This window comes from Eptatretus burgeri, chromosome 11 (assembly GCF_056783735.1).
Source record: "Eptatretus burgeri isolate ZD-2024b chromosome 11, Ebu_testis_v1, whole genome shotgun sequence".
Classification (NCBI taxonomy): Eukaryota; Metazoa; Chordata; class Myxini; order Myxiniformes; family Myxinidae; genus Eptatretus; species Eptatretus burgeri.
In genome coordinates, this window is record NC_140971.1 from 76,019,141 (window position 1) to 76,043,301 (window position 24,161).

General features: G+C 42.8%; 1 protein-coding gene across 1 annotated transcript in view; it reads left to right on the forward strand.

Moving 5' to 3' along the window:
- Nucleotides 1-19,861: 19,861 nt before the first annotated feature.
- Nucleotides 19,862-24,161, forward strand: part of LOC147017416 (angiopoietin-2-like) — a 145,435-nt gene continuing 141,135 nt past the window's right edge. The window contains exon 1 of the mRNA XM_085847063.1: nucleotides 19,862-20,513. Coding sequence (XP_085703189.1) covers nucleotides 20,178-20,513 — 336 coding nt within the window. The 5' untranslated portion in view covers nucleotides 19,862-20,177. The remainder of the gene's footprint in view (nucleotides 20,514-24,161) is intronic.

A 24,161-nucleotide genomic window follows, 5' to 3' on the forward strand; every position in this document is an offset into this window, starting at 1 on the left:
ATACAAACTGATTAAAGGTAGTCAGCATGGGTTTACCAAAAATAGGTTTTGTCTAAAAATATTTTATGGTTCTATGAAGTAATTTCTGATTGTGTGGATGAGGGAAGTGCAGTGGATGTGGTGTTGAGTATCTTGACCTTCAGAAGGCATTTGATAAGGTACCATATAGGAAGTTGTTAGCCAAGGTGAGGTGGCTGATCAGGTAGTTAACTGGATTGGAAACTGTATTAGTGATAGGAAGCAAAGATTGGCTGTGAGTGGGAGGAAATCTTGCTGGGAGGATGTAAGTTGTGGGGTACCTCAAGGGTCAGTACGAGGACCATTACTATTCATAACTTGCAAAGGTACTTGGCGTTGCCCAGCAATGCCGGGTGCCTCCTCCCACCCTTTCCCCTTCCCTCCTCCCACTCCCTCTTCCCACTTCAACCCCCCTCCCTCTGGACTCTGACCCCACCCTTTTCCCTCCCTCCTCCCACCACTCACACCCCCACTCCACCCCTCCAGAATGCATCTGAGCTCAATTTGGATGGTCATAGCAAAGGGGTTGAATACTTATTAATGCAAGACATTTCAAATTTTCATTTTTAATTAATCTGTAAAAAGTTTTAAAAACATATTTACCTCCGCCACCAAAGGTGGATGAGGTTATGTCTTCACCCCTTTCTGTTGGCTGCTCTTAGAGCACCCTTATTCTGGACATTTCCATCTGTCTGTCTATCCGCGAAACTTTGGTCAAGCCTCGGGGCTAAACCACTCAACCGATTCCAATGAAATTTGGTAGGTAGGACCAATATTTCTGGGAATCGTGTGCTTTCTAATATGGGACCCCGGGCCCTAGCAACGGCATAGCAACGGCCCTTTAAAGTGGTCAAAAAATCAAAAAAAATCGAAAAATCGAAGCTTAGAGTTCTGTGCGTAATCTATCAAGGTCCCTTCATGCCAATTTGCAGCCCTAACAAGAAATATTTGTAGGAGATAGGTTTTGTGCGAGTACATGTCGAACATTTCAGAAACGGTTAATTGCGAATATCTCTAAGAGAAAGAGTCTGATTTTGATGAAACTTGGGTGAAATGTGTACAATGTGTCTCGCATGTACACAAAAATGAATGGTTGCTATGCACACCTCCGTTGCTTAGCAACAGCTAAAATACTTTATCGTACATCGTACACTTATTGTGGACTGTACAAAAAAAATCAATACCTCCAAAACTGGACCTCCGAGGGACCTGTTTTTTTGTGCCCAAGGAGAATGTCTTACAGCATCATATAAAAAAATAAAATCTTTAGCGAATAGAGAGATGGAATTACCAGGGCTGCCATTTGTTAGAGTCTCTTTGGAAACGCCTGAAATTTCACAAGGCGGGTTTCTGGGCGCAAACTAAGAGGGCTGTGATAATCATATTTATTGTGCTAAATTGATTGATAGCATGTACATGAATATTGGCTCGTCGCGTCGGCCAGCTTTCCATCTAGAGCGAGCAGCCATGTCGCCGAGCTCCTTGTCTGTTGGGTAGTCGGTCTAGTCGAAAAAAAAAAATTCAAATTATTTTTTTTTGACATTTTTTCTACCCTTATTATCAGTATTTCCGTCGATATGTTTGTCTGTCTGTCCCTCTGTTCGGTCCAGTTCTCCGTTAATACAATGGCGATTTTGATGAAACTTGGTTGGTAGGTTCAGACCATGACCTAGTTGTGTGCAAATGAGAACCGTTGCTATGGACACCACCGTTGCCAAGTAACGGGACTTTGAAATTTTTGAAAAATCATAAAAAAAATATTTTTTCGAAAATCAAAAATCGGGCCACGAGCGACTGTGGGCAGTACATTCAGCCATATTGTCAAAAATTTCCAGCCGGATCCTATGAAAACTGTCGGAGAAGATAGACTTTGAATGAACCCTGGTGGAAAACAATAAAAAACGAAGTTCGTTATATCTCAGAGACTATGAGTCAGATATAAATGAAACTGGTATGGTAGGTTCATGGTATGTCCTAGTTGTGTGTGAGAAAGAACCGTGGCTATGGACCCCTCCGTTGCCTTGCAACGGCCGACTACCCATGTCCGCCTACCGACTTGTTTGTCTGTCTGTCTGTCTGTCTGTCTGTCTGTCTGTCTGTTTAATCCGATTTAATGTCTGTTTACAGGTCACAAATTTAATCCGTTCTTCAGGAAACTTCACCACATGGTAGAGTTTGTCACAAGGAAGAAGCCTATTGTTTTTGACGTCAAAAGGTCAACATGGGCCAAAGGTCAACAACTTCGGTGGGATTTCTAAAATCCTCAATTTTCATCCGATTGACTTGAAATTTGAAGAGGATTCTTTTTTTCAGGTCACTGAATTCTTCCAGCTAATTATTTTTGAGGTCAACATGGACCAAAAGGTCAACATAGGTCCAAGGTCAACAACTAAGGTGGTATTTCTAAAATCCTCAATTTCCATCTCATTGACGACGTTTGAAGAGGATTTGCACATCAGGTCACCGAATTCAACCACCAATTATTTTCGAGGTCAACATAGGCCAAAAGGACAACATAAGCCGAATTTCTAAAATTGTCAATTTTTATCCAATTGACTTGAAATCGTTTTTTTTATATAAACGTTGTCGAGGCTCGTATGAGAGCAAACACACAACGCACAACAAGGGTGGCATGAGACAAGAGGGGCAGGAGTGGGAAGGACAAAACAGTGGGGGACAGAGACATTAGATCTATGGAAGGGAGAGGGATGGGGCAGGGAACACAGGGTATACATGATGGACATCACAGGGACTTTCAGGAAGGAAAGCAGGGAATTTGAAGGAGGTGGGTTTGGGGTGGATTAACGGGGGTAGAAAAGATCAAGGATTTGGATGGGGGGAGATAAGAGGTGGTGGTGAACTGCTGTTTTGAAGGTCTGGAGGGAAGAATGGGATTGAAGAGAGTGGGAGTTTATTCCAAAGGCAGGAAAAAAAGAGGAATAAAAGAGTGAATGTGAGCAGTGATTTTGGTAGCTTTACCATAAGGGGGATGATGGTGGACCTTGAGCACCCTGTGGAAATATGGTGGGGACATATTGCAGACAGAGCAAGGGGGCGGGGGGGGGGCGAGACTGGATAATTTTTTCGTAATTCTTCACCATTGAGAGATAGTGCTAAACCGATATATAACACGATATCTCAAAAAGTAATTAATTAGATAGTTATTTCCTTATTGGTGGAAGAACATTTGGTTCATTATTACCTGGATTAGCCCTGTTTGGATCATTTGTCTCGTCCCCCATGCCGTTGTATGTTAATCAATTACATGTCCTATTATTTCCACTATTCACCCCCATATTTCATTCATTACACCTCGTGGAATGATGCACAAGGACTCGAGTGCTCATGCGCAAATTAACGATTATTACTTAAGTTTTTTATTCTTCTTTTGTTAAACTTGTGTTGAACTTAATATGTGAGTGAAAACCTTACACAGTTTAACATTTTTACCTCCACCACCGAAGGTGAAGGAGGTTATGTTTTCACCCCTTTCTGTCTCTCCGTTTGTTTGTTTGTGTGCAGGATATCTCAAAAAGCTGTGGACGGATTCGGATGAAATTTTGTGGACAGGTTGGGTGTGTGACAAGGACGAACTGATTACATTTTGGTAAAGATCGGGATCCGGATCCGCCTACTAGAATTTTTAAAGTGATTCTTCACCATTGAGAGATAGGGCTAAACCAATATATAACACGATATCTCAAAAAGTTGTGGACATATTGAGTGTGTGACCAAGAAGCATTGATTCGATTTTGGTGAAGATCTGAATCCGAATCCGGATACGATAATTATTTCATTTTTAAAGTGATTCTTCACCATTGAGAGACAGGGCCCAAAACGAGATATAGCATGATGTTTAAAAAATATAGTGGGCCTGATATGTTCTCGTGGATCAGGAATTGCGTGGCGGCGGTATGCGCTCTACCTAGTGCCCTTCTAGTTTCACTTTGTCATTATGGGGTATTTTGTGTGGATCGGTGACAAGAAATTTTATCAATTTTAAATTCAGTCTGTAACACAACCAAATGTGACAAATGTCAAGGGATGTGAATACTTTCTGAAGGCACTGTATACACGGATGGTAAGCAGGCAGCACAATGCCAGGCAGCTAGAGGTAAAGCAAATAGGGTTTTAGGCTGTATTCGGAGGGGGATCATTTATAAATCAAAAGAAGTGGTGTTAACATCATACAGGAATTCAGTGAGTCTATATCTGGAATATTATGTGCAGTTTTGGTCACCACAACTTAGGAAGGACATTGATGCCATAGAGAGGGTTCAGCTTCAGACTACTAGATTGATTCCAGGCCTAGCTCGACTCAGCTATGAGGATCGGATGAAGGAGACAGGGCTTTATTCACTATAAAGGAGGCGGTTACGAGGAGATATGATAGAGATGTTTAAAATAATGAAGGGTAAAGACAAAATCAGTGCAGAATAATTATTCAGCACAATGGACAGTGATAGGACCATTGCTCACAGCCTGAATGTAAAGAAGAGGAGAATTATGATTGAAGGCAGGGGTCTTTCGCTCAGAGTAGTTAATGCATGGAATGGTCTCCCGGAAAGGGTAGTAGATAGGTTTAAATTGGAATTAGATATATACCTTGAAGCATTGGAGATAGAAGGGTATAGGGATATCGACAGGACTTTTAGGTAGCTCAAGTATGGATGGGTGATTGTGTGTACCTCTGCGGAGTGTCGTGTCTGGGAGAGGAGGGGGGGTTGGGGTCTCGTCAAAGGGTGGTGTGTGGTTGATGTTGCATGTTTCTCATCTAAGAACCACCTTCGCTCACCCCTCCCATGGGAAAAACCAAAACAAACCCTCCTCAAAAAATAAACTTGCTTATTTTTCTTTTCTTATTTAAATAATTTAAATTAATATGTTTACCGTTTTTTATTTTGGCACTTTTGGGATATCTCTGGGCATGTCACATTGTCTCATGCACATTCTTCCCCTCATTCCCTCAACTGAATTGCTCGTTTTGATGGATAAAATTGGTCTGGTGTTTATGTAGCACAGGCATGATGGGCCGAATGGCCTCCTCCTGTGTCCAGTTTCCTGGTGTATCCCAAGTTCCAGCCAATCTGATATGCTTGTCCACTAGATGACATCATGCCACTGACAATTTTATGTTTGATTTAAACAGGCTGCCACTTTTTAGTCACCTTCAAAATATTCCAGAAGCTTAATGGTTTACTTGTAATGAATGTAGAATTTTACCTTGACTTCCGAAACGTTTAAGGGGCCATATGTTTATTATGTACCTGAAAAATGGCAGAACTTGCAATTAATTCCACCACCCATCCTGTCTGTCCCGAATATCTCTCTACCCTTCGCTCATTTTACTCCCATTTCTTTTCTATCTCCTTTCTGTTCTCTTCCCCCTTATTTCCACATTCTGCCACCCTCCTTTCTCTCTCCTATCGCTCTCCCTGATTATTTTCTCAAATTTATTTTGCACAACTTACACCTCCTCCATTTTGTGTTTACATAATGAATGTTTGACCTGAATTGTTGACTAACCAGGGCACATCCACTGGGTAGTGGAATGGTCTCAAAGTGTTCAAGGAATTTGACAAACCAATATAAAAACATTTTATGATGAAATTTCCTTGACTTGATATCGAGGTTTAATCCCATTCTAGTTTTGAAAAATCCGTTTGTACGTTTGCCACTCGACCTTCGGGTATCGGTTTTCTCTCCCCTCCCTCTCACACAGCTGTCAGTAACAGCAGGATTGTGCTTTCACGGTGTTCCGTTGATGTGAAAGTTTGAAAGCAAAGTATTCTCAGTCAACAGGGTTTATTAAAAGCATCGGACTTCTTTGGACTTTATTTGTTTTAGCTATTAGCCAAGGAAAACGTAGGAAAGAGGAAGAAAGAGAAATATTTTGCAAGGCAATTACATGGATTTTTTTGAGACCAGGCTGGCAGACCACCACCCATGAAGGCAGATGCCATGATCATATAGCTTTGCAAAGCACTACAACAGTCAGTATTGCTCAACTGTTTTGGACTTCAAGCCGTATCAGTAAGAGAAGGTTGTGGATACGACTGGGGTGAAGTCCGTAATGACTATAGTACTGGGGAAAACATGCTTTTGTAAAGTTTTGTTAATGTGCAACAACGTTTCTAATCATTATCTATCAGAAACGTGACAAGAGGAAGTTGTACAGATTCTGATGAGCACTAGTGATGGAAAAATGTGTTGGTTAGCAGGTGTCAGGAGATGGGACAAGACCCCTCCAAGGGCCTAAAGTATTATCATCATTTTTTTCGAAGACTTTTCAAGGACCCCAAGCTATGATGTTTCAATCTTAAGCTATGGAGCATTTTCAAGTGTAGCATAACGGCTGGTTTGGTAAGTGCCAGCGAGCTGCTTGGTAACAACATATCACTGGACAGCTTTATGTAGGAGCTTGGTTATTGAGATATTCCATGGTATTTCCTTCAAATACTTCTTGAAGTTATTTGTTTCCTATCAGTTTATTGCTCTATTACTGATATAATGTCAATTTCCTTTAGCTTCCAAGTTCTTTTCATATCGTTCCACGTAGGGGAGAGGGTGGATAAATTGAGCCAACCCCTCCTGGAAGTGCTAGGATGGAGAGAACTGAAAGGTGATGCCACCTATTCATACAAGTCACATACTTTGTTGATGTAAGGAAAAGGCAGTTTTAGACAAAGGAGAAACATGCAGCGAAGAAAATCCCACTATGGGATATAAAAGTAGAACTTGCTGAAACAGGTATGTGGCTTCCTTATATAATTACTCAAGATTTCACCTAATCCTTAGGTGGCAACCAAGAGTTGGTTATAGTAAGCTTTTATCATGGCCTGTTCTATTCGGCGATAACTCATTAGTTGGGCAGACTAATCTAATATATTTAATGGTACACTGTGGGGTAAGTTGAGCCAGCCAAAGTGGGGCAAATTGAGCCAATGATCAACTTACCCCATGTTCCTATCACTTGTGATAAAACAGTTATTCGTTTTTTAAATTTTTTTTTTTTGTTACTTTTTCACATGAATAGGATGGGATGAATGTGATGGCATTTTCCTGCAGAAAATTTTCAGGTCGAATGGATTCCAAGGCCACCATTTTTGTACCAAATCTAAAGAACGAAGCATATTTTCCATTGGATGATATCATCCATAAACTTACGAAGCCAAAGATAGTTGGAGGATCTGCCCGAAGATCTTGTCAACTGGTGTTTGAATGGAGCCTGAGCAAATGGAATCCAACATAGGATATGCAGTGAACTTGAACTCGTTTCACAATTTTGAATTGCATGATTGTTATTTTAATTTTTTTATGTTTGTCTTTGTAGGCATTTATAAGGCCAGTTTGATGTTTGAAATTTGTATCATCACATCAGTTGTTTGAGTTCTAACTCTAGTAACTAGTTGTACCTCCGTCAATTGTACCTGAACAGTATACCAAACTACTGAATGTCATTATGGATCATAAACTCTGTAAAATATTTTGTGAGTTAAATATCTTTACCCCTAATCACCTTTCTTTGCCATGTGCAATGGATCAACTTACCCCCTTATACATGGATCATTTTACTCCATCGATGAGGTAAGTTGAGCCACTTGAGTGGTATTCTTTGAATGCTTCATTAAGGCACTGGTGTTAATCCTGTATGACTGATTATGGCCCACAAACTGTGCACTTGTACTTGCTGTGTAAAACAATATATATGTCATCTTTGACTTTGTGATACCTTGGACTCCAGATCAACATCACCAAAAAGTGGCTCGATTTACCCCCCTCTCCTCTACTCGACTGCTTTAATTATTGTTTCTGAATAATTGGACCAAAGCCATTGGGTATTCAATGTTGATAGTTGAGGTACCATCTCATGTAGTCCCCAACTCTTATTCTTGACATTTTACATACCCAATGACTCATCTTTGTCCTCCAGCATTTTCATATGTTTCCCATGTTTGTCAGCTTTTTCTTTCTGTTCATGCATTCCTCATCTACCCAGAACACTCTGTTCCTTTGTGTTGTCTGTATTTCCCTACTTTTATGCCTGTGTGTTTGGTTCCTTCACTATTTCTCTATTCTCCCGTTTGCTAACTCCATGTGCTCCATTGCTGTCATTGTCACCGCTCTGTCATTCCTCTCCTTCCATGAGCCTCAACCTCTCTGAATAAAAAAAGTTATGCATCCATTGAGAGAAGACATCATTAGGCATCATCATCTAACCCTAACAACTTTCAAAATAACGTATGAATGCTAAACGAGGCCTTTTGTGCATGCGCTGTGTGAATGTGCACTTACACCGACTGTTATGCTCACAGGGCACGTTTAACCTGCTGTGATTAGCGCAACATGTGTAATTCAAATCGTTTATTAAATATAATTTTCAGCATTTACATGAAAGCGTGGCAATTTCAAAATGGTTAACCACAATTGTTCAATTCCTGAATGCAAAATGGACTCATGAGAATATGGGATATATGAGAAATATCTATAATTGAGAGGTGTCGACTTCCTACCATTTCCTACTAGTACAATTATTGAACAGTGGCAGTGGATTATTGGATGATTATTCCCAGGCTCGTGTTACCCAGTAGGTTCAGAAGCAAGGTGCACAACTTGGTGGATGCAGAACACAACAAAAGGGACAGGGAAGAGAACCTCCATCTAGTTCCCTTAACCTACTCCTTTGGCCACTTGCATCAGCATCACCGCAGCCGAAATCACCTCGTCGTACTATCCTTCTGGGATAGTGCATCCTGCCGACTACGCCAAAATCTGTGGTGGAAAACTTGAAGCCTTACTCAAGTAACTCCAGTCACAATACAGGTTGAATCATTTATTTAATACATGATCATGGAGAAAAATGATCAATACAATGTGATTGCTTTCTGGCTTGATGTTCCAAACAGAGCTTCTTATACAGTGAACAGAAATGGGGTGGGTGATCCACTCACATGTAAGTGAATTGACCAATCACATTCTGATAGACAAACGGAACATTTTCAAGGACATGGTCATGACTTTGTTTCAAATGCAAATTACTATGGTATGTCATCGAGCACTTTCAAGCATTATCTAATATTTCCATTACTTTGCTGTCCCCCCCCTCCCCCTTCACGACTATTGTATACTTCATTTTAACGTAACAATGCCTTGTGTTCATAGCAAATTTGTTATTAGAATTAAGCATTCCTGCACATCACTGATGCCAACCAAAGCAGTTTTACTTAATTTAACTTGCCAACCAAGTTACATAAAGAAAATATTATATTGTAACACAGTTAATCACACAATAAATCTATTCATTATAAAACAACCATCAGTATGCAATGATCCATTATTAAGTATATTTTAAAGTATCAGAGCAGCAAATATAACAGAGGGGTACACATTTCATTTAACTAAGCATGGACTAATAATTAGATCCTTCACCAGGCCCAGATGTGCTTGGGTCAGGACGGGGATTATTATTGCCATATGATTTGAAAGTCATTTGGTTTGAAATGTTTGCTTTGAGTGGTACATTGGTGGTGTTGAGCATTTACTAGTGGATTCAGGAAAGCACTTTCCTAACATTGAGAAAGGCAAACAATATATTTATCAATTATCCTAAGTTTTTAAAAGATATTGTTGCGAATTCGCGCCCGCCGGCGTGCGATCGGCCGCGTTCCTCTAGTGGCAGCCACGTCGCCCACCGGACAGACAATTCAGTCGTGACCCTCCTGGAACTATCGCGAGGAACCAGTCACGGGTGGGGGTTTAACCTCACCACAGCCCAGTCCGCATTCTACCCGAGCGAGATAGGGTGAATCGCCGAATGTCGATATACCTAAGTACTCGCGCGGATAATCTACCAAGGGGCTACACTGCGCCGCAGGTCGGCCTGGGACACGAATCGCTTAAGTGGTCCATTCCGTTCTAAAGCGATAACCGAGCGGTGTTATCGCCGACCTCGACGGATCCGATTCTCTTTACCGGGCGTTCAAAACCCACTACTCATTCCACAATGCAAGATGGCTTTCAAAAGGGAAATAGGACACGACGAACGGGATACATTGCACACAAGGACATTTATTATAAAGCACACGTATATACAGCCAAGGCAGTCATGCGATGTACAAGCAAGAAACAAGCAAACGTTACGACCGACTTTCAGCAAGGGTGTATTTACAGCAGTTACTTAGCAGGTTCTACTTACAGGGACACGGCGCCACAGCAGTCATACAAAACAAAAGGAAAGACCCCCTCATAGGCAAAGGGGTAGACGGGGTTCGTAGACCTTTATGGCCATGGGCCGTGGATGACCGAATGGGCCGACGAAACCGTAGCAGGTTACTTGCCCCCCCCCCCGTTAATGGTCGTTGAGTCCCTCTCCCACGACCGTCAGCGTGGTCGCGCCTGGTTCCAGCCTCCCACGCGGCCGTCGAACCCTCTCCGGCACCCCTCGTCCGGACGCGCAGGTCCACCACACAGCCGGTTCTGCTGCGCCTTCCGTCCACGTCTCCACCAACTGGCTGCTCGCCGGACCACGAGCGCAGGAACGAGCGAGGGGAAGAAAAGTCCGCAACCGAGAGCATGAACCAAGCGAGAGGCAGAGCGAAGCCCCAAGGGGTGACCAGCGCCACGAGACCAAGAACGAGAGCGAGAGAGAGGGAGGGAGCCTCGCGTGCGGTCTGCCTTAAATAGCGCAGGGCTCCGCCCTTCACTCCACCCCGTTTTCGGCTCCACCTCCCTTCGAGAAGCTCCTCGAAAAGGGGCGTGCCCTCACTCCGACCGCCTCACGCCGTGCATCCACCAATTGGAAGTGAGCTGCCCTGCCCCCTTCCCTTCACACCAAGCGCGGGGAAAATAGGCGGGAAAAACCCCACAGGCTCCGCAAGAGCTTTTGTTCTGCCAATCCTGCCCGCGTTCTCGGACGGTTCCCGACACGGAAACCGTCGTAGCGTGGACCGCGGAGGATGGCGTTCGAAAGCGGGGGTAGGGGCCAAGATGGTGGTGGTTGTTGTGAGGGAAATTGTAGCGTGGTTGGCGTTGTGACGTACTTGGTGGCGGTTGTTGTTTGCGTGTAGGTTTGTTGCGTGCTTGGCGTTGCGGCGTACTTGGTGGCGGTTGTTGTTTGCGTGTAGGTTCAAAATAACGATAGGTAAAGAAAAACGGCGATCTCAAAGAGTCACAGCCTGGTGAACACGAAGAATTCCCTCTAAACAACGGTGGGGAAACCTATCTGAACACTCACTTACCGGGATAACTGACTAAGGACCAATATGGTGTTCTGCGAATTTCCACAGCCGTAACAATATGTTACAGTTATATAGAACTGACAAGATCACAGTATACTTGAACAGATATTCTATTCCACTCACTCATGGTCTGCCAGGCAAACATTGCAACAAAGAAACTCACAAACTATAGGCAGCCCACTCTGCAAACGTAATGAGTTCTGACTTTCTTCTTGTCAGAGACCTAATAAGCATGTTTTGTGCTGCAGGCATTTAAAATCTTCATCTCAACTCTGTGTCAGTGCCTTAACTCACGATGCTTTCTGGCGAACCATTCCTTATATAGTGACAGTGACTTTAAACCAATACTTTACAACAGATTTCATACCTCCATACTGTTTCAAAGCATTTGAAAGCATGTAAAGAGAAATGAGTACCTAATTTGTGGACCAAGATTCCCGAGATTAAAAATCCCGAGATTAAAAAAAAAAAATTGTTTCAACATTATCAATGCAAAAACACCATTGCTTTGCGATAGTCATATGATTCACTCTTGCTTTCTATCACCATATACAGTATGTCCAAAAATTGTTGGTGTAGCATATTAATTACATTTCACACGATGTGATTAATGATTTTGCTTCCACAGAGGGATTGGGTTCAGGGGGGAGGGGGTTTACGAGGGTAGAAAAAGATCATTGTTTTGGATTGCGGACTATCTGGGATGGTGGTGAACAGCTGTCTTAAAAACCTGGAGGGAACAATGAGATTGAAAGGAATGTTGAAGTTGGTTCCACAGGTGAGAAAAAAGAGGAACGAATGAGTGGAAGTGAGCAGTGATCCTGGATTTAGGTAGTTTCATGAGAAGGGTTTGATGGTGCACCATATGAGCCCTGCATAAACCTGTGGGGGACAAAGCACAGAAAGAGCAGAGGGTGCAAGACCTGAAAGGAGGTGGTAGAAGACATAGAGACCACCAACCTTTCTGCAATGGTGAAGTGATAGACCCATAGACTCGGCTTCATCATGAGAGATTCCAATGATCTTTGAAGCCCTTGGTTTCCACAGCATCAAGATGAGCAAGACCGAAGCAGGTCTGTTGTGAGGCAATGGAGTCAGCCCAGAGGGGAGAGCAGAACTCCATCAAGCCGAGGATGAACGGTTGTAGGTGAATAGGAGTTCAGGTGTGCTAATGAAGGACCTTGTATGACGGAGGATGCCCAGTCAGCGGCTGGCTTTGGAGGCCAATTTTGAAATGTGATTTGATCAAGAAAGATGTGAGTCATTCGGCCAGAATGGCGACGTGTGGTGGGTAAACATTGCAAGAACTCACGAAGGAGTGACTCTTCGCTTTATCGAAACTGCTGCCAATGATGAAGCTGGTTGAGCATCTGGGAAGAGCATGGCTGGTTAGCCACTTTGTCCGTCCATTTGGATCACATCAGGGTCACCAATTTAGCGTGGAATAAAAGACGATGAAGACGTTCGGATTCCGAGTGAATTCTTTATTAAACTGCAATGGTAAGAGTCTCAAAACCCCTGCCAGGAAATCATGTTAAACCAAAGCTAAAACGTATTCAAATATTATGAAACCAAACGCAAAAATCATACCGCTACAAGATGCTAGTCTGATAAATGAAACATTGCTTTCAATCCTGGCAAATGTCAGTCTCACCCTGCCATTCCAGAAAGACCATCAAACAAGCCCACCTATCTATTTCCTTGGCTATCCACTGTTAGAGGTTCAGTGTCTCTAACTTCTAAGCCTCACCATTTCAACCATGACTTTTCCTTGGCCGACCCCATAGCAAAGCTGTCCTCCAAAGCCAGCCGCAACTCGGGCATCCTCTGTTGATCCAAGTCTTTCCTTGAAAATAATTTAATCAGAGCTACTCTCAATCTACAACATCTTTTCTTTCGTTCACTGGAGTACTGCTCGATGCTACAGCTGGCGCTGCAGCATCCCATCTGTCTCTCCTGGATTATGTGGAATGGAAACCTCAACAATATTGGACTCTCTCACAACGAGGCTGAAGTGGGTCTATTGCTTTTATATTGCAAGCAGGTCAGAGGTCTGGTTTTTTTGGTTGTTTTTTTTTTACCACTTCTTCTCCGATATCGCAGTGTTTACTCTCGCTTCTGATCATTCCCAGCAACTCCCCAATGCACGTGTTCTTCCAGTAACCTACTCCTTCTTAAACTTCCAAAATCCAGGTTTTCCACCGACCTCGATTATTTTATCCCTCTTTTCTCAGCTTTGTGCAATCGCATTCCTGAGGCTGTTCAATCCTATTCTTTTGACCCTCCACAGCAACTTCAAGCAGGCATTGCACTCCCATCTAATGACATCTGCCATACTTACCCAAAATATTTTCTACCTCCATTACCCATACCAAACCCAACCTTCTTACTGGAAGGTGATTTTGTTTTCCCTTTCTCTCCTTCTGTTTTCATTAATTTGCTTGCTTATTATGTCCTACTAGATCCATTGCCCAAAGGTCCAAAGTCCCCCAAATAAAAAAGAAACCCATAAAACAGACAACCCCATTAATACTAGAACCTTGCCATGATATTCAACTTATTGTTCTTTGAACTTATTGATCACACATCATACTTCTGCCTTTCTCATATTTTTTTATACTATTCCATCTCTCTTCCTGGTATTGCAAGTTATATACTGTACCAATTATTTATTTGCTTGTGTTTTGCCGAAATACGATTTTGTACACAAGGATGCACAAGGAACTTTGGCGCAGGATGAGGCCATTCGGCCCATCATGCCTCCGCTGCACCAAGCCCAGTATCATCACCCATCCACACACAAGTCCTTCCAATATCCCCATTTATGATCGAGGAACAACCTCATCCAGGTACTTCATATCTAATACCCATTTAGTCTTATTATCCACCCCATCCACTGCCACCACCTTTCCAAGGAGACCATTCCATGCATTAACCACTCTCTGACTGAAAGACTCCTGCCTTAAAACTGTCCTTTACTTTACCCTCAAGCTTTGGCCCCTGATCCTAACCCTGTTCCTAATCATAGTTGTGAATTGACCACAGTAGCAATTCGGGAGCCATGAAGTCATTTTAAGTTCAAGCATTTATTGTTCAATATTAGGGGCTGTCTATTTATTATGTACACAAAGAGGGGGTATGCATTGGGAGAAAGGAGCAGGTTAGGTAACCATGCTTACATGGTGTGTACAATGAGGGGAGAAGGGTGGTGAAAAGGGTGTTGAGATTTCCCCCCCCCCCCCAAATTGCTTATGTAATTACCCCGCACATGCAAAGCAAAAAGCGAGGTTAAGAATTACGGCGCTTTTAAAATGATGTATTCTGCTACAGAATGCTCGGCTTCCGGGCGCAGAAACCCCGGGAAGCGTCGGCATTCAGGGCATCATAAAGTCCATTGTGTGTCAGAGATAAGGATTGTGACAAAATAGCTCACAAAGCTCCTGAAATAAGCTGAAAATACTTGGAAAGCTACCTGAGAGAAAGAGTTGTGCCTTTGCGCAACGAAAGACTTAGAGAACTTTCTCAGCTCGCCTAATGGGCACCTGCTCGCACTGTAAACTCCCGACCAGGTGGACTGGTGCAAGCCTGGATTAGAAATCCCCACCGGATCGCTACCAATAAATGGACTGTGTATCTGGATTAGGTGCTTCTGAACACTAATGTAAAGGACATATCTGGGGCTTGTGAATGCACAGTGTAAGTTTAAAATGATATTTACTCTGAATCATGTTGAAGGAAGGGGGGCTGGGGGGGAGGGCTATCAGAGCTGTGGGGGCTGTTATAAATATATCATTTGTTTGGTTCTGGAGCCACAAGATAAATTATCCTAGATTTTTGCATCTATTGCTAAAAGTTGAAGTGTGTGTGTGTGTGTGTGTGTGTGTGTGTGTGTGTGTGTGTGTGTGTGTGTGTGTGTGTGTGTGTGTGTGTGTGTGTGTGTTTTTCATATTAACTCTGACCGCTAATTGTATGAACAGGAAATGATGGGAACTCAACACTTCTCAGTCTCGTCCATGGATATCTGTCGCATTGGGAACAAAAAAACAATTAAGGTTTACCATCATGAAATTGCCACTGTTGTAGAAATACTAAAAATTGTGTTTAAAACTATTTGAATTACACATTTCACACTAGCATCAGCAGGTTAAAAATTCCCGGTGAGCAGAACCGAGTCACTACACACACACACACACACACACACACACACACACACACACACACACACACACACACACACACACACACACACACACACACACACACACACACACACACACCACATGCTCAAAAGAGCACAAGGCCTCATTTAGCATTCATATATCATTTCGAAAGTCACATATTGGTTCCCTTTGTCTGTATGTCTCCTGTCCATAAACGTTAGTTTATGATCGAGGAACAACGAAATTTAAATTGAATGTTATATTTTGAACACAAATCGCAACAAGAATCAGAAAAAAATGTGTTATTTAACAGTACTTTGGCTCTGAATTCATCCTGATCGCACATGCGCACAGAGGAGTGAGAAAATTATTTTCTTTACAACTGTCTATTCGGACCTGTCTACCATCAAAAAAAAATTGAAAATCATTCCAAAGAAGAAACACTGTTTTTCGGGACATCATAAAGGACACAAACAACAGGCACGAATAACTAATGTAACATGTTAAATAAGGTGGTGTAAAAGATGCCGCATCTATAGCGGTAAACTTCTGAAAAAAGGATTCTTTTCCACAACTTTTATAATCTTTTTTATTCAAATTGAATTATATACTTGTACAATGGAGAACACAAATCGTCTTATTAGCAATTTGAAAAACCCTTCCGTTAAGCAGTACTTGAACAAAATATTACGGCATTTTACATCATCTTGACAAATCAAAGTTGCTGCTAACAGACCCCATCCATGTTGTAGTTTCCCAAGACTGTGCGGGGTAACGTGTTCTATGGACTCTCTAACCATGGAATAATTGACCCCTCACCTCTTTCAATTTTGTCCTGATATTCTTCATTTAAAACCCACCATGTATGTTTTTACAATGAGTGAATTACTGTCCCAACACCACCACCCCCAGAATCGAAAGTGAACACACTTCATTAATTGAACGAGTCTTCCAGAAACAATATGTACAGGATATGCTTGCAGCTTTGTTTATGACGACGAAATTCCAGCACCCAAACAGATATTAATCATCCGTTCTAAAGCACTCCACAAAGCGTGAAACAGAAACTGATCGGACGCTGGAGTTCTGCGAGTCCGGTCGAACCGCTCTCCCTCCTTGGCTCTGCCTCATACTCGGAGTGATGACGACCAGACCCATTCGACATCACCACGGATCGTGGTCGAGTGAGGTCTGCGATCATTCGGACGTCCATTTCCATGGATGCTCAGGTCGTTCAATTTTGGTGGTTTGTTTGTTTTTGCTCCCCGTATGGCCAAAGTAGATACGGAGAGAGCCGAACACGCACGTCCTTCGAAACAGGTCTCCTTGCCAATTCCTGGCAGGTGTCCATGGAGTTAAAATACGATGTCCAGCCACGCAAAGTTGACCAACCATCATGCCAGGCGTTGTACGGCAGAACACCAGCTGGAGATCAGCTGTGTTAAGTATAGAACGGTGGTGTGAATATGAAGTTTGCTCTTTTCTAAAAAGCCTGTTTCCCATGTGGACAGAAGTATTGAAAGAGCAAGATGTCTTATTTGCTTTTCCAAAGCTTTTCCATGCATACATTTATCCTCCTTTGGGACTGGCTGGCCCAATCATTGTGGGAATGGACGCAGGTGCTTCAAAACGCGTTTGTCTTTGCTGGCCTTCCTTCCTAATGTTTTTATTTATTTATTCTTTATCTTCGTTACACAACTTAGGGGTGTCAGTGTTGCTTTAATAGAGGTATGTGCACTCGCTTTTAAGCTTTTCATCTTGGGTTTGAATCCCGACTCAGGTATAAACCGTCATCACATCGTTTTACAGGTACGGTGATTCATCAATGTGTATGCCATCCCTCTCTTGATGGACTTTAAACCAGGCGTCCCGTCTGCTGGCATTAGTTGGTGGACGTCAAAGATCACACGGTGTCCTTCGTGAGGAGTGGGCGAGCTATCGCCAGCACCTTGGAACAAATTACAAACTCCTGCCATAACGACTGATGGGAAGGCAATGGCAAACCAACCGGTATAACCCTTGCCAAGAAATGACTTCGGCAGCACCGACACTCTGCAACAGAGTATGGCACATCAGAATCGGAATGCATACCTGTACTTGCATGTATAGTGTATACAGTATATACCGGTGTTCCCTCTCCTCCACTTACACCTCCCTATAACTTTGCCTTCTGTGCCAACTTTAACTGGGCTATAACAATTTCCTTTCTCTTATCATTCCTCTTCCCAATAATCCCACCCTGCCCCCATTCCCCACGACCATGTGAACACTCCCGCACAACCTCAAAGCGTTGCCCTGTTTGTCCACTCGTCTGCTCGACGACCGTACGGACGTTTGGTGACGGCCCTGTACATTGCAGACACACAATAATTATCCAGCAGACGGCGCTGCCCACCTGTTCTTTCTTTATGTTCATGTACCGCACTCTACAGCGAGCGTCGCTGCTGTCGAAGCAATTTATTGCCATTGAAGGGTTATACTGGGTGGTTTGCCATTGCCTTCGCAGCGTTGTTTTGTCCGTGCTCTATCCTCTTCAATGATGAGCGTCAAGCAACGAAGCAGCACGTACCACGGTATGACTCGGCCAGGGTTCGAACCACCGATCTCCCTGACTCCAAGCAGCGAATGCTCCACCTGTTCCACAAGTGCAAATAAATCAATAAATCCCAAGACCCGTTTGCAGAATGGTTTTATAAATTTTAGCAAATAAAACAAACTTTGCTTAACTCAGAGGAGTTGTTAGGTTTCCAAAAAAAATTAATTCACCTCTTTTAAAGGTACTTACAATAATGTGTGAAACACCTGTTAAAGAAGCGTTGTGATGACGTCATCACTGAAAATCGTTTCGCAGTTCGTTGGGAAGATCAGGTGTGGTTTTACTTCTTTTTTTTATTAGAGACGTGTGCTCGAATATTCTGAGTGGTAGACAAGTTTTAGGCTGACCTACATTTTCAGCGCTCACAAAGAGAGATACCAAGAGTAGATATAGGTTTATAGTAGATAAGTAGAAAAGCGAATTAGATTTACAATAAAGTATATAGCTTTAAAGTGTAATTCGCTGGGTACCGAGATGGATTTGAGATAGAGGGGGTGCTGGTACTGGTATATTGGAAGGACTTGTAGGTAGCTTGTGTGTGGACGGGTCATCGTTTGTGGGGTTGGTGCAGCGCAAGCATGATGGACCGAATGACCTCCTCCTGAACCAAAGTGATCCACCGCGATGCTGACGTCATACGTGATGTAATGTCATTGTTATTAGCCCGTCCACCACGCAGCGCGAGACTGGGGTTGGCAATCACTTCTGTGTGTGTACGTCTGGCTGCCTTGTAACTTTGTGCCATTTGAGCTTTCGACATGAAATTTTCAACAAAGCTTTATTATGAGAATATGGACAAGATAAATTAATTACTTAGTCAAAGGTGAGTGTCACATAAAATCGTCAATTTTCATCCAATTGACCTGAAATTTTAATTATCATTTGGGCTTTTATTAAATTTTCAACAAAGCTTTAATATAAGAATATGGAGAAGACAAATTAAGAACGAGCTTTGCATTTTCAGACGCTTTCTAGTTTTGATTTTATTTCAGTGAGGATGAACTTTATTTACATGAATTCGATAATAATGTGAAAAAAAACAATTTTTTTTCGTGTGCTTTTGGAGAAGAATAACCCGAAAGGATATGATAGTACCCCCCTACTCCCCACTTCCCAACCCCCAATTGAATGTTTGGACGAAACTCCGTGCGAACAACCCCAAAGTTCACCCCGACCATGTACAACCTTCACGATGACCCTTGGGATGTGGGAAGGAATCTTCTCGGTACAAAGGAGGCTCGAAGCCAAGTCGCACAAACTTTTTAAAAGATCATATATATATTTTTGGGAGGAGTTAAAGGAACAAAAGCCGCCGCTGGACAAACGTTTTCATTTTAACCGCGGGTTTGTCATGACGCGTTCCACGGGGAAACAGCGGGACACAAGCGGGACCTTCAGTGGGAATCGAACCACCTATTACTACATTATGTGTGCGCTGCGTTTTGGGTAAAGGTTAGATGTACTCTCTGGCCCTCAGTGCGCTAATGAAAGAAAACAAATAATCCGCTTTTGAAATATTGTTTTCAAAAGTTTTAACTTGGTCTCCCATTGATTCCAAACAACCCTCCGCTCCCCTCCCCCTCCCCCCCTCAACCCCTCCCACTCCCTCAACACCCCCTCCCAAACGATAGCTTATGCAAACGTTGGAAATATGCCGAGAAAAACGAAGTCAAAAACTTGCTCAAAATCCGAAAACTGTTTGTCAGAAATGAACTTTGAGGACGCGCCTCCTGAGACGATCGCGGCCTGCTGATTGGTTCACGAACAAAAGAGGTGGGGTCGGCTCACCTGTTCCTGCGCGCTGATTGGATAGGTGGGCGTGGTGAGCGCGAAAGATTGCCGGCTCGGATAGCCATTAAGGCAGATGATGTTGGCGTGGAGTGGGTCAGCTCGGTAGAGCTGGACGCTGGCCTGGGTTCAAAGGAAAGGAGATAGACAGGCAAACAGACATAGTGACACGGACAAATGCCGCACTTTAACCGCTAGAGCTTTTCCAGCTCACAAGTCTGCGGAGGTCCAGCAATTCCCGCGTCAACCCGTGCGCAATGAGCGTCACACACTCGTTCCCCCGTGCGACCCCTCGTGGGGTCTTGGCGCGTTCCCTCCGTGCCGCGCGCTGATCCTTTCGACGGTGAGAGAGTGCGCAGGGAGCCGAGAGCCCAGGGGATGATGGAGGTGTTGCGGGCGGCGGGATCCGTGCTGGTGCTGGTGCTGGTGCTGGTGCCTCGCGTGATGCTGGCCGGAATCGAGGTGCAGGGAGCGGGTCCCAGAGCCCCGACGTCCCCCCGGGAGGATGAAGATCCCACCGCGCGACGCTACCACCGGGTGGAGCACGGGTCCTGCACGTACACGTTTGTGCTGCCAGACCTGGACAGCTGCCGTGCCGGCCAGAGCAGAGCTGCTTCACGGCAGGACGCTTTGGGTCGACCTGCGGGCAGCACCGTCGAGCGACTCGGTCGCCTGGAGGCGGCAGCAAAGAACAACACGGCATGGTTGCAAAAGGTGTGCCTCGCACTCACGGTCGCACTCGATTATGGTGCACACTCTCCATCCCTCTCAAACGTGGTGTCCAAGTGTCAACTCGATGGCCCGCGCAAATATTCTGCAGTCGTAGTTACTCGGGCATTCCATAGACACATGTTATACCTTGTACATAACTCAGAAATTCCACTAAAGTATCCTAATAGGTGCACACCTGACCTTGTTTTCAAATATCGAGACCGTTGGCCATACCATTGGAAATGCTTATCTTATCAAGTTACCAAGTTACCAACTACATTGCGTTCTCGCAACACCGCTCATGTGTGACGCGTGACGACGTGCGATGCACACTCGCTGCACTCACCCGGGTACGATCTCACCATAAATGAAATGCTGCAATCTTTTGCGAATTATCCGTGTTGACTACCTGCTCCACGGACTGAGAAGTCCCAACAGGTATAGTGGAAGTGAGCAACTGTTTACTGCAGCAATTCAGTATTAGTGTATTGGGATTTAAAGCTCGCGGCAGCAAACAAAGGGTTCAAAGATACTCGTGCGACAAAACCTTTTGGAATGCACGCAATTTGCCCAATAAATCTACCTTGGTTTTTATCTCATTTACAATCGAGGTTGTGACGTCATAAATTGGCATGCAGTTTGCAAACAATCGTTACATCCATTTCGCTTGCTCGAGGGCAAATGATGGGAATGAATGACATTTTTCCTCATTCACAAACATCCAAACTAGTTCTTGGCTTGTCAAAACGTTTTACAGGTGCTGTCTTTATATGGCATGCACGCTCGACTCGTATACCGTTTGTATAAAACCCATGCTGTACGGATCGTACATGAAATGTACTTTGATTTATAGGTACATTGTGATCGGATGGAACGGCTCCCCGAGCGGAAATGATCGAACAATGTTTTTTGACACGTCATCTTACTGCACTCATTGCAGCACGTGCTGCACACTCACACTCCATAACTCGTGTTTGTGTAGAAGGCTTCCTGTACTTGTACAGCTATATGAGTTGTTTATGGAATGAAATAGCTTTACTCCATAGACATTTGAGGTATCTAAAATATGAAGCTCTTTCCACCCACTCACTCACTCACTCACTGATATGTTTAGCACCTTGTCGGTGGAGTAGAAGGCTGAAATTTTGCAAACTGCTGCAACTCAATGCCAATATCCCAGGAAAAATCACAAAACCGTCGGAAATTTTCTGTTAACGAAAATATCCACAAATAATAGTCAGCCCGTGCAGGCTCACTCTGCTCACAGCGGGTCACGTGACCCAATACAATGGAGCTTACACTCAAACTGGTTGCTCAGCAACGTGAACACTGCCCCCCCCTTTCCTTCCTTGTTTTATTTTATAACTTTTGAAGTATTTACAGTAAAAATTACTGCAGCTGTAAAATTTAAAAAAGCTCATTCTAATCACTAATTCTTGACGTACTTCAGTTTTTTAGTTGCTTAAATAATGCAACTACAACACACTTCATCAAATATATAAAGCTTATATTTATTATGTATGCACGTAGGATGTACCCGAGTTGTTGCTTGGTGTGTGTGTACATGTGTATATATATATATATATATATATATATATATATATATATATATATATATATATATATATATATATATATATATATATATATATATATATATATATATCTATATCAAATACTTACCCCATGCACTCGCATATTCTGCATCTGGATCTCTCTGTATAAGATCAAATACCTTGTGCACTTGCTACACAACTCATAACGTACTGATAAGCTATTTCACAAGTTGCTTCACTCGACATTAGCGAACACATCAAATCGTCCAAATCATTGCACACTCATGAGACAGAACCGAGCTGATCTCGTTACATCAATGACTTGAATTTGCACTCAAAATCCCTGCATCACTCACATTAACTATCAAATGCTTATCCACCGTTGTACGGAACTCGCTACTGCTTGCGCATTCACCTGGCCCGTCATGTACTGCGCCCTCACCTGACCCTCACTCACAAAATGTATTCACATTCGAAGAGTGATCCAAAAGTTTCGACTGAAGTTTAAATGAACACATAAAGAAGTTTATGAGCGTTTTTTTTTTCCAAATAAAATTCCTTTTTCATACCATTTTAATCATGTGTTTTATGATCGCGATAATTTTTATTGCGAACTTCTGTGCTTATGTTTTACCGAAAAGGAATATTAAATTGAAATAATTTTTTTCCAACAAATTTTTGGAACGACCGAACTTTTTGATAAGCTTTTAAACTGCTACCTGCACGCTATTGTGCTGTGCGATCCCACATACCAAAATATGAGGGCAGATGTATCAAATGTGTGACCTGGAATACTTGCGCAATGAAATGCGAAATGATGATGTCATTACACATGGCCTCGACTTAATTTGCATTAACATTATGAGCATCTTGCATGGCAATGAAGCGTGAAACGGAGTGGCTTTGATGCGTACATTTTAATTAGAGAGGATCGGTTCACCGGCTCGATGTTCCATTTTCTGCCATTAGGGTGTTGATTGTGGAAACTCAGTACCATGAGGAAGTTGTGGGTTCACCATGAAGGATCTTGTTACGAGGATTTTAATATGAAAACAAACAAGCGCAAGAAAGGGTTATTTGACCCATGCGTTACAGCTTTACCACCACCTGTTAGCACTTTTATGAACACCTAGAATAGCTATATTCACTCGCACAGCCACCATGCACCTGCACATAAAATGGAAGGTTAGGTTAATCAACTATTATTTCACCTGTTTTGCGTTCCCATCTGAGTACGTAACTTGTGATGTTGGGATCCCACTTTCAAATCCCATATTCTGTCTTGACTTCTCCATTCTCTACTCGTGTCCTTGTCCTCCTATACTTGCAATGTGTGTGCAAGCTCCTCCGTGAGCCTTTGATCACTAGAGAAAAGAAAATTTGACGTCAGAAGCCGTTAAAATTGCTCATAAAATTGCTCAAATGGCTCAGACGCAGGACAGGCGGCAAATGAAACGTTTAATTTATTTTTCTTTTCATTTTTTTCTTTCAATCAGCTGCCAGCCTTTACCGACATAGCGCTTGTATTGCTTTATGGTTCACTCAGATATTATTTATATATATATACATTATATATACATTATATATACATATATATATATATGTATATATATATATATATATATATATATAGTTATATACAGTATATATACATATATATATATATATATATATATATACACACACACACATGGTTTTTTAAAAAGAGTGATGCAACTTTAAATGTTTGTTTTCAAAGAAACAGAAACCTCAGGAACATGAATTAAGCATTTCTTGAAAGCTAAAAAAGACATGGTATTTTCTATTGTTGATCGCTATTGCAGTTAGTCACTACTAGAGTTCGTGAGAGCCCAAGGTCTGAAATTCGCATTTGCGCAAAATCCTTGCAATTGACGTCGAAGTGTGTCCCATCCACGGTTCAGACAGGCATTGATCCTGACTCCAAATTTCTGTCCAACTTTCCTGTAGTTCTCATGTGGCACTGCCTGGAGGTAATCTCACACCACCTGCTTCAGACCATCCAGTGTGGGAGGGTGGTTGGCATAGACAGAGCCCTTGGCAGCCCCTCAGAATCAGTAGTCCAGAGGGTTCAAGT